Here is a 12,198-nt window from a genome sequence, read left to right as displayed (position 1 = left end):
TAATATTAACTGTAGTTCTCTGTTCACAATACCTAGCGAACCTAGTAAAATCCTTGGTTACAACTATAATGGCAAAGCATACCATCCTCTATTGAGATCTGTCATGTAGTGCTTGATATTGGCTTAAAGCAGTAAAAACCTGGAAAAAAAAGTCGAGGAGAGAGATGAGCAGAACAGCAAAGCCAATTGGAAGAAAAGGTTTTCTTCTACAAGAATCCATATCCAATCTTGAAAGGCCATAATGCTCTTTAGACATGGGGCAGGGGAATCTGCCCGCTGAGCAGCAGATGGCTAGTCTGTGTCTGCTTTGCTTATGCAGAGCCGATACAGCCCGCTTTTCCCTTTTTTTTTTTTTTTTTTTTTTTTATACCCGACTTCCATCCAATCCATCAGAGGGATGGGGAACAGATCTCCATCTGTTTGGTTTTAGCAAACAGGATCAAATGTCAGCAGGTGTCAACGGATGTATGTCCGTTGACACCTGCCACTCGATAGAGGAGACTGGAGGGTCCGCCTGAAAAACTGACAGGTGAACCTGATTGGTCCACCCATGTGAAAGGGCCCCTAACATTTTTTGTTTGTCAAGGGGACTCAGTTGAGTGACAGCTCTGAGGCTTCTGACATATCCAAGATGGCTCCCTGCAACAGTCTCAGCTCTTTTTGGGTATCAAAACAAGGGCGCCTTTTACAGGTAAATGCATGCATTCCAACTTATGTGCAAATAACAAATTATCCCTTGCAGTGGGGCTGTGCCTGTATTGCAGGGGAAAATGGATCCATTATGCATTGGAGAACCTGAAAGATTTACTTACCCGATTATCCTTCCTCCCCGTAGCTTCTGCACCCCCACACTCCTACCAGTTTAGGGTCCTGATGTCATCAAGACCGGTGCAGCGTCTAAACCCTGCCTGGGACATGAGACTGGTAAGGGACAGTCCACCCTTCAATTGTGGTAGAGCACCTTCTGCTGTGGGAAGCGGAGGATCAGGTAAGTAAAACCTTTTCTCCTCTCCCCTAGCCAAAACAATCAGATAACCCTTGCAGTGTGGGCACAGCCCCACTGCATTGAATCATTTTCTATGTGCCCGGATTGGGCTTTAGATACACTTTTATAATGTTATGGTAAGATTTTTGTTGGAATAGTTTGACGACAGGGTCTCTTTTTAAATATATACAAATTACATCAGTTTAAAAGTATAGAAACTGATGAAAGCAAAGGAAAAGCGATACCCACTGTGGATGAAAACGCTGCACACCCCTGATGGAACTTGAAAAAAGAAAAGGTACCCCTAGGGGCTTTGAGTTGCAGCAATAGGTAAAGATAGTGAAAATTTGTATAAAAGTATAAAGTTTATTATAGTTTGAATGGTATCAAGTGGGGCCTCCTTTGGGACCATGCGTCCATAGTAATTATCTTTAACTACTAGCCATTAGGGGCGCATGCGCGCGCGCCTCCTCTGCTCGCCCCTGGTGCCGACGCACGTGCCCGGCAGGTGCGATCACCGCCGGGCACCCGGGATCGCTCGTTGGAGCGAGAATCGGGAGCTGTGTATGTAAAAACACACAGCTCCCGGTCCTGTCAGGGGGAGAAATGACTGATCGTCTGTTCATACAATGTATGAACAACGATCTGTCATTTCCCCTAGTCAGTTCCAACCCCTTCCTCGCACCCTAGTGTTAACCCCTTCCCTGCCAGTGAAATTTTTACAGTAATCAATGCATTTTTATAGCACTGATTGCTATAAAAAATGCCAATGGTCCCAAAAATGTGTCAAGTGTCCGAAGTGTCCGCCATAAGGTCACAGTACCGATAAAAATTGAGGATCGCCGCCAATACTAGTAAAAAAAATAAAAATTATTAATAAAAATGGCATAAAACTATCCCCTATTTTGTAGACACTATAACTTTTTCGCAAACCAATCAATAAATGCTTATTGCGTTATTTTTCGTAAAGAAAAAAAAATGTAGAAGAATACGTATTGGCCTAAACTGAGGAAAAAATATTTTTTTATATATATTTTTGGGGGATATTTTACAGCAAAAAGTAAATATTCATTTTTTTTTTTCAAAATTGTCGCTCTGTTTTTGTTTATAGTGCAAAAAATCCAAAAAAACACAGGTGATAAAATGCCACCAAAAGAAAGCTCTATTTGTGGGGAAAAAAAGGACACCAATTTGGTTTGGGAGCCACGTCATACGACCGCGCAATTGTCAGTTAAATCGACGCAGTGCCGAATCGCAAAAAGTGGCCCGGTCATTGACCAGCAAAATGGTTCGAGGCTGAAGTGGTTAATGATGTATTGACTGTTACCGGCTGTTTTTTACGTGTATTAGCCTTTGTTTATATGTCCTTTTCGGAGCTCATGTCCTGATTCCTATGAGATTATTTTTTACACTTGATACCATTCAAACTGTAATAAACTTTATACTTTTATACAAATTTTCACTATCTGTATTATCTTTACTTATTGATGCAACTCAAAGCCCCTGGGGGTACCTTTCCCTTTTTCAGAAACTGATGAAAAGGCCCCAAACCATTATATTTTCCATCTAAAATATATACTACTACATCTAGTAATTTTAAATATGCTTAGTTATGGCTATTGCTGATAGTCTTTATCACTTTTCTTCTCCCTTCATTGCTTTATTTAAAGTAGTGCCAACCGCTATTTGTAGATAAAGGAATGTGTTACTTGAGATTTCTTAGTCCTAGAGCGGACACATTCCATCACACTGTAAAAAGCCTTGTGACATATAAGATGCTCATAGAGGAAATGCAGAGCTTAAAAGGACAAAGTGATATCTGTATAGTAAAAAACTGTAATTTTTCTTTAGTTAAGCTATTTGCTTTTATTATAACTTTTAAGCGTCTGCATAGGGGTGGAGAACTGCCAACTATGAGGACCATGTATTTTAGTGCAAGTGCTGCCTTAGGCCTCTAAGAACACTGCTGCTGGTAAACGGGTGTTTCGGAACAGTTGAGCATTTTTTTTTTTTCTCAACTGCCCCTAAACTCTCCTTTTTATGTTATCTTATCTGTCCATGTATACAGGGCTGTTTACAGTAGTTTCTAGGCAGTTGAGTTTAGAGGCATTTTTTGGTTGATGCACACATAAGCACTAAGAAGTGGCTTGCAAGCACCTGTAAGATTCAAACCAGCATTTTGAAAATTCAATTTTAGTAGCCATTCATTATGGGACACAGAATGAGTATTCAGGTACATTGGACTATGCTTCTGTCTTTAGAAGATTGAACATTGGCAAAATAAAGCTATAAGGACAGACTGAAATAACTGCTCCAACTCTGAGCATGCCTTTTTTTTTTGTCTAGTGCCCTAGAAGAAGAGAGGTCTTCTCTCCAGACAGAAGAAAAAAAATTCTTAGTTTTTACCACAACATTAAGAGCCTTTCACACTGGGGCATTATGCGTCGGCGGTAAAGCGCCGCTGAAAGCGGCACTTTACTGTCGTCTTAGCATTGCTTTTCGGCCGCTAGCGGGGCGCTTTTAACCTGTGCTAGTGGCCAAAAAAGGGTTTAAAGCTCTGCTGCAGCGGCGCTTCGGCAGCGCCGCCCACTGATTTCAATGGGCAGGGGCGCTTTAGGAGCGGTGTGTACACCGCTCCTACAGTGCCTCAAGGATGCGGCTAGCAGGACTTTTTTTGACGTCCTGCCAGTGCACCGGTCCAGTTTGAAAGCCCTCAGGATTTTACATTAAAGAGACAGAGGCACTTTACAGGCACTATTTTTAGCGCTATAGTGCCTGTAAAGCATCTCAGTGTGAAAGGGGTCTTAAAGTAGGACTATAGGCAGAATTTTTTTCTTTTTGGATACAGTAATGGAGGGATAAAACCCCTGCAAGGTTCATTTTTGCCATCTTTGTCCTGTTGGGGAGATTTAGGTTCACTTCCTGTCCCATAGCCAAACAGGAAGTGAGAGGAAATCCCTGCAAATCATTGGTTGTAAAGGCACAAGGTTTTTCGCCTTCATACATTTTTTGCATAAAGGGAAAAAAACTTTCTCCCACAACCATCTACCCCCCCCCCCAATACTTACCTGAGCCCCCTCTCGATCCAGCAATGTCTACGAGAACCTTGGCTCTCTGGAAACACGCCATTGGCTCCCGCTGCTGTCGCTTACAGCCATGGAGTAGACAGAGGGGGCAGAGTCGGCTAACAGGGTGCCACCAGAAATTCTTCAGAAACTATAGCCTGCGAACTTTCGAGTTTGTCCAATTTGCACAGAACAAATTTACTTTACGGTTTTGATGGACGAATAGCTATGCAACATTTTTTTTTTTTTACTTTAAATACACCCATTTATGTAGCATCACTGGAGCCTGTATCAAACTTGCACAACTTCAATGATTTAGGCTGGAGAGATACAGTGAGGAACAAATCTGAGACCTGGGATCCGACTTCAAGTCGTCCCAAGTCGCGCGGTCCAAAAAATGAATGGAAGTGAACAGGAGCCGTCTTAATGTACACTACTGAAGTCGCTCCGACTTCAGAAAAGGTTCCTGTACTACTTCAATCCGACTTCTAGGCAACTTGTACCCATTGATTTCAATGGAAGTCGCCTCAGAAGTCGGATCACTGTGTTAACTGAAGCAACAATACAGGAAGAGAACATACATTTCTCAAGCAAACCCCTCCCACAGGGCTGATTGTTGTTTGATTGGCCACTGGAAAGTCTCCTGTCCTGGAGGCGGCTTGAAGTTGTCTTGTAAGTTGCCTGATGATTCATACTCAAGTCGTGTCCAAATTGCCTCCCAAAGTCGTGCTGAAAGTCGTGTTGCCCCTGTGTGAATGGGCTCTAAAACTGTACCTGGTTTGGATATAATATCAATTACAGTATTTTAAAGACTAGTTTAAAGCAGAACTAAATTGTATATGAGCACCACAAACTGAAAACCCAATTTAATTCATTTTTTATATTTAGCGCAAACTCACCCATCCATTCATGTCTCTATGATTTATTTTGTTGAGTAATCACCCCTCTAGTATTTCTAGATGTGGCCATCTTGAGTAAGGGCAGATGATTAATGTATAATTTACTTCCTATAATCCATCGGCCCTTGAACAGGCATGCAGGCAGGAGGGTGTGCTTATCTCAGAAAGCTTTTTCTTGTCCAGATGAAAGGAAAAAATGCTTGTGAAGACTTATGGGATGTATGACACAATTTTGGCCCAATCTAGAAACCAGGAAGTAATTTGTTAAAAAAAAAAAAAAAGTTAATGCCTCGTACACACGACCAGTTTTCATGGCCGTGTGTGTGCTCAATCGCAGTTTTTCCGACAGGAAAACTGGTGGAAAAATTAGAACATGTTCTCTTTTTTTTTTTTTTTCTTTTTTCGACCAAAGCTCCCATGGCAGTTTTCCTGCCAGGAAACCCGGCTGTGTGTAGGGAAAAAAGCTACCGTACCGAGCAGGTTCTCGGTTTTTCCAGCAGACTTTTTACCGACGGGAAAACCGATCGTGTTTGTGTATGAGGCATAAAACAAGAAAATGCAATATAACCTCCTATCTATTTACTAATGATTGTAGCATAAGGATTAAAAAAAGTTTTATCTTGATTAAGAGCATCTAGTTGTGCTAAAGAGGAAAAGAGGAAATAACTTTTTTTTTTTAGTTTTAAGAATTTTAGCATACGTCTGTTCTAAAGATATTTCTGTTTGTTTCCTGATGTGCTTTCTCTGATTACTGAATGGAAAAGTAATAAAAAGCTGTGTGTCTGCATCGCTTTACAAGTTATCGAGAATTAGAGCAGCAGTCGCCAACCAGTGGTCCACTGATGGTCCACCAGAAAATATTGGTGGTCCTCAAAGGGGTTCTGCCGGAAATCAATATTGTGGGGGACGTATACCACCCAATGTAGTTTCCAGCAGTGTTCTTAATGTGTGCTGACAATCAATACTGTCGGCATGCATTGATACCTGATACCTTCTCTGTATTTCCGGCTCCTGTGAGGGAGGCGCTGGGAGTAGTGCAGAGAGCGTGAGGTAAAGAACGAGGGGACTTCTAATGGCAGCACTGATCACAGACTGTGAGGGAGCTCGAGCACATTGCTGGTTGCGGAGGGGAAATCCAACGATGAGTGTGTGTGAGACAGCAGCATGAGGAGGAGGGAGGGGGGAGAGCCAAAGCATTGTGTGTGTATATAAGGCGTGTAAAATTTATGTTGTTGGTCCGCGGTCTTCAGAATTGTGAATTTAGTAGTCCACGAGGTCCGAAAGGTTGACAACCACTGCATTACAAAGTACCGGTTTAAATAACTTTTAAAGATAAAGAAGGCAAGGAAGGGGAAAATTGTGACTGATCAGGGTTGACAAAAACACTTTTTAATAAAAAATAAATAAAAAATTGTGCATGTTTACTTTTAACTGACGTTATGCAGACTTCGACTTGTTGGCTTTTCGACTTGCTGTATATTTTTCTTCTACAGTGGAATAATTAAAACCCTTTCCCATCGTTTTCATTATAGTGGAAGTTCATGCTAAAACTAAAATCCCTACATCTATAGCCACCAACATTCTAACACTATACTATCTAGCCCTGTAATTATAAAATCCGTATTGCATATCTTTTCTGCAAGCGATCCGACCCAATCTCCAGCGGCGGAAGCTCTGCTGAGTACACACACGTTCAACAACGGTTGTGAAATGAATGGGAAGTGACATCACCCATAGAGTTACTATGGGTTTTCTGTTGCCGGACACGTCCTCTGAACCCCCCTCCACAGCGACGCCTCGGCTGACAGCTCAGCTTCCGCTGCTGGAGGTCAGATCGCTTGCAGAGAAGGTATCTATACAGATTTTTCTTTTTTTCTTTTACAGGGCTACATAGGATAGTGTTAGACAGTTGGTGGCTTTAGATGCAGGGATTTTAGTTTAGCATGCACTTCCACTTTGAGTTTTCTTAACTGGTTGCCGACCAGCCGGCAGGTCGGCTCCCCTGCGCGAGAGCCCGTAGCTATACGCCGGCTCTTGCGCAGGCCACTAATATTAATAAAAAGGCCATAAAAACACCCCCTATAACTTTTGCGCAAACCATTCAATGAACGCTTATTGCGATTTTTTTTTTTTTTTTTTTTTTTTTTTATGAAAAATATGTAGAATTTGTATCGGCCTAAACTGAGGGGAAAAAACGTTTTTTTTGTTTTTTTATATATATTTTCAAAATTGTGTCTCTATTTTTGTTTAAAGAGCAAAAACTAAAAACCACAGAGGTGATCTAATACCACCAAAAGAAAGCTCTATTTGTGGGGGAAAGAGGACACCAATTTTGTTTGGGAGCCACGTCGCACAACCGCGCAATTGTCAGTTAAAGCGACGCAGTGCCGAATTGCAAAATGTGCTCTGGTCTTTGACCAGCAATATGGTCCGGGGGTTAAATGGTTAATATGTGACTAAACGTATATTCAGAATGGTCCCATCTTTAACCAATTGTATTTGAATGTGTTTTTACGCAGAAAATGCAGGAAGGTTCAGAAGATCACAACCACCGGAGGGCGTTGTGAGTCCCCTCCTATTACAACGTAGTGCTGCATCAATGTGGAGATGGCGCAAAGCAGTCAACAGCTTGACATCCAGGTATTAAATGATCTTCAGCAACGCTTCCCTGAGATTCCACTGGAAGTGGTATCTCAGTGCATGATGCAGGTATGTGCTAGAGTGACCAATTAATTATGTGTGTTTGCTTTACCTATCTAGCCATAGTTCCTGGTACCTTTTTTAAAAGCCTAACAAACTTTAGCCCCTTTTTTCTACTTGCTAGCTAAACAAAATATCTGCTTCAAAAAACAAAACCATTTTATGGCATTCTTGTCAGGTCAGTGGTTGAAAATTAGGTAACCGCATATGTGGAAGTATATTCTCGTATGCAATATTAGGATAATGATAGAACTACTAATATATAATTCACACAAATTAATCCTCAATTAAGCATGAAATGTGTGTTCTGTATAATTTGCTTGTTTTTCTTTAATCTTATAAACGGATGCCCCAGCTTTTTTTCCCCAGGTCAGCTATGCGTGTTAAATATTTTTTATTCATTTTTTTTTTTTCTCAAAGTAAAACATTTTTCTGAAACCATGTAGACCAGGATCAATATACATTTATTTTCTCATCCTCTACCATACCTCTAGAGCTGTTATGAGAATGTCATAGCTACAAAGCTAAAGGATGTAATGCTCTCAATAGGACATTTTGTAAAATTATAGTGTCACCTTTTATTGTATTTAAAGAAGAGCTGTAATGATTTTTGTTCAATAATTTTTTTTATATATATATATATATATCTCACAAAAGTAAGTACATGTTTGTACCTATTTTTATATATTTTCATGTGACAACACTGAAGAAATTACACTTTGCTACAATGTAAAGTATTGAGTGTAAAGCTTGTATAACAGTGAAAACTTGCTGTCTCCTCAAAATAACTCAACACTCAGCCATTAATAATGTCTAAACTGCTGGCAACAAAAGCGAGTACAACCCCTAAGTGAAAATGTCCAAATTGGGCCTAATTAGCCTTTTCCCTCCCCGGTGTCATGTTATAAGGTCTCAGGTGTGAATGAGTAGCAGGTGTGTTAAATTTGGTGTTCTCACTCTCTCATACTGGTCACTGGAGTTTCAATGCGGCACCTCATGACGAAGAACTCTCTGAGGATCTGAAAAAAAGAATTGTTGTTCATGAAGATGGCCTAAGCTATAAGAAGATTGCCAAGATCCTGAAACTGAGCTGCAGCACGGTAGCCAAACCATACAGCGGTTCACCAGGACAGGTTCCACTCCGAACAGGCCTTGCCATGGTCGACTAAAGAAGTCGAGTGCATTTGCTCAGCGGCCTATCAAGAGGTTGTCTTTGGGAAACAGACAAATTAGTGCTGCCAGAATTGCTGCAGAGGTTGAAGGGGTGGGGAATCGGCGTGTCACTGCTCAGACCATACGCCGCACGCTGCATCAAATTGGTCTGCATGGCCTCTTTTAAAGATGATGCACAAGAAAGCCGGCAAACGGTTTTCTGAAGACAAGGACATGGATTACTTAAACCATGTCCTGTGGTCTGATGAGACTAAGATAAACTTGGTTCAGATGGTGTCAAGCGTGAGTTGCGGCAACCAGGTGAGGAGACAAGTGTGTCTTTCCTACAGTCAAGCATGGTGGTGGGAGTGTCATGGTTTGGGGCTGCATGAGTGCTGCCATCACTGGGGAGCTACAGTTCATTGAGGGAACCATGAATGCCAACATGTACTGTGACATACTGAAGCCGAGCATGATCCCCCTCCCTTTTGAAGACTGGGCTGCAGGGCAGTATTCCAACATAACGACGCTAAACACACCTCTAAGACAACCACTGCCTTGCTAAAGAAGCTGAGGGTAAAGACTATGAACTGGCCAATCATGTCTCCAGACCTAAACCCTATTGAGCATCTGTGGGGCATCCTCAAACGAAAGGTGGAGGAGCGCAAGGTCTCTAACATCCACCAGCTCTATTATGTCATCATGGAGGAGTGGAAGAGTGGCAACCTCTGGTGAACTCCAGACCCAAGAGGATTAAGGCAGTGCTGGAAAATAATGGTGGCCACACAAAATATTGACTCTTTGGGCCCAATTTGGACATTTTCACTTAGGGGTGTACTCACTTTTGTTGCCAGCGGTTTAGACATTATTGGCTGTGTGTTGAGTTAGTTTGAGGGGACAGCAAATTTACACTGTTATACAAGCTGTACACTCACTACTTTACATTGTAGCAAAGTGTCATTTCTTCAGTGTTGTCACATGAAAAGATATTCTATATATTAACAAAAATGTGAGGGGTGTACCCACTCATGTGAGATACTGTGTGTGTGTGTGTGTGTGTGTGTGTGTGTGTGTGTGTATTATACTTTTTAATTTTACAGAAAAACATAATTGAAGTATTAAAAGTTTAGGTTGTAGAGCATGCTGGACATTCTGATTTAAGAGAGCCCAGCACTTTTTCACTTGTTTAACGTAAAACCCCCTTATGACTCTTTCAGCTGTGCGAGTTGGGAATAGATTTCAATAGGCAGAAATGCAATAGGACCCAGGGATAGGAAGTGAATTATGGTCTCTAAAAATTGACTGGAATTTAGCTCCTAGAGAATTGTCACTAGAATTGGTTTTCCCTTTGGAAGATTCCACTCAGAATTTGTGATTTTTCCATCATTTCTACACCAGTGATAGTCAGTAGGACCAGTAGTAAGGTTGAATCTTCCCAGTGCAAACAGCAAAAAAAAGGTCTAACCCTTCCTCATTCTATCTGAAACTTTTTACAGGCAGTTAAGAAATGTAACTCTTAGAACATATTCACTGTATAAGAAAGGCCAGCAGCCTCTAGTGCTGACTGCAAATGTTCGTTTATTAGATATGTTTTGTATTCGGCTGAACATTTTTTTTTTATTTTTATTTTTTTTTGTATACAAAATGTACACATCAATTTTACATTTTGTGTGTGTGTGTTTGTTTTTATGTTTTTTTATGACCCTGACTGATCATAATATTGAAGATTTGTATATCAACTACAACAAGTTTTGTAATGACATGCACTCCATTTTGCTTTTTTATATCCGATATCTTGTGCAAACTAAAGGACCACCTAATGGCATAAATTAAGCATCTAATTTCTCCAGCATCTTTAACCACTTCAGCCCCGGACCATATTGCTGGTCAAAGACCAGAGCACTTTTTGCGATTCGGAACTGCGGCGCTTTAACTGACAATTGTGCGATGTGGCTCCCAAACAAAATTGGCGTCCTTTTTTTCACCACAAATAGAGCTTTCTTTTGGTGGCATTTGATCATAATAAATATCCCCCAAAAATGTATAAAAAAAACTGTTCATACTTTGTATGAACAGACGGTCAGTCATTTCTCCCCCCTCCCGGTTTTCGTTCTGTAACGAGCGATCGCGGGTGCCCGGCAGCGATCGCGCCCGCCAGGCACGCGCGCAGAAGTCAGGGGCGAGCGGGGGGGTGCGCGTCCCTATTGGCTGCTCGGCGAGATGACGTATAGCTACGTGATCTACGTGATCTCGCCCAGCAGTGCCGACCTGTCGTTTAACTGTTATATGGCGGCTGGTCGGCAAGCAGTTGGACATCTGTCCAAAGGTTCTTTTATTTAAACCATTGCTGTGGGCATTAAAGCAGAAGTTCGCTCAAAAGTGGAAGTTTGGCTATTATCATCCTCTTCTCCCCCCCCCCCCCCCCCCTCCCTCCCTCCTCTATCATATTTAAATTTTGTTGGGGAGGGGGTGGGTAACTAGTTTTAGACAGGTCCCTGCTCCCTTCTGTCACAACCACCTAGGCAATTTGTAGCGGAAGTTCTTTCCCCCTTCCCTCCGCCCACAACTTCTTGGGACACATCACAAGTCCCAGGAGGCTGTGGGACAGCATGTGCAGTGAGGAGCCGACTGAAGCCGCAAGGAATCCCTTGGACGGGTTAGTGTCTTTTACTTAAAAAAAAAAAAAAAAAAGTCAACAGCTACAGTATTTGTTGCTTCTGATTTTTTACTTTTAACCCCATTTTGATCCAGTGATGTGCCCAAGAGCAGTGACTCTCCCTGATCTCTCCATCCTCATTGGTTAAGACGTGGCGCTGCTGTCAATCACAGGCAGTGAGGGGGAGGTGGGGCTGAGCCACGCTATGTTTGTTTTATGAACAACCAGAGTTGGCTCGAGCAAGCATGCCTGAGTGCCCTGGTAGCATGTGACTTGCTATGGGGCACTCTGCATAAGTGAGGTGTCGGGAGTGCCGGCAGTGGGCCAGAGAACCCCTGCACAGAAGCAGGTAAGTATAACATGTTTAATACTTTTTAAGCTTTTTACTATCCCTTTTAAGCCTGGGAACGCACTATAGCACACAGACATTGCATGCGATTCGCACCTGCACTGCTGTGTGGATCGGATGCAATTTCTGTGCAATGCCAATTCAGCCGTACAGTTGAATGGCTGAACTGGCATTGGATTCACATAAAGGTGCAGGGACCTTTTTTTGCTCGCACTGGAATCAGATCACACCCATGCGATCTGATTCCTGTCCGAATTCACAGTTCACGCTGCGATCTGTGAACTAATCTGGGGGCATCATTAATGTTGTATTGACACCCTCAGCGGTTCGCAGAAGGCAGTATAAAAAGTGCCTGCGGGGGAGATGCGATGCATGTATCGGCGCTGGAATCA

General features: G+C 42.1%; 1 protein-coding gene across 2 annotated transcripts in view; it reads left to right on the top strand.

Moving 5' to 3' along the window:
* The window catches only part of TAB3 (TGF-beta activated kinase 1 (MAP3K7) binding protein 3), an 87,175-nt gene that overhangs the window by 28,516 nt on the left and 46,461 nt on the right, over window positions 1–12,198 (top strand). Inside the window, exon 2 of one of the 2 annotated variants that reach the window (XM_040336498.1) lies at window positions 7,469–7,589. In XM_040336498.1, coding sequence (XP_040192432.1) covers window positions 7,557–7,589 — 33 coding nt within the window. In that variant the 5' untranslated portion in view covers window positions 7,469–7,556. Of the gene's footprint in view, window positions 1–7,468; window positions 7,659–12,198 lie in introns of both variants that reach the window. The other variant, XM_040336497.1, reaches the window with a different exon arrangement.

Source organism: Rana temporaria, chromosome 2 (assembly GCF_905171775.1).
Source record: "Rana temporaria chromosome 2, aRanTem1.1, whole genome shotgun sequence".
Taxonomy (NCBI): Eukaryota; Metazoa; Chordata; class Amphibia; order Anura; family Ranidae; genus Rana; species Rana temporaria.
The sequence above is the reverse complement of the archived record's forward strand: the minus strand, read 5'-3'. Positions and strand labels throughout refer to the sequence as shown.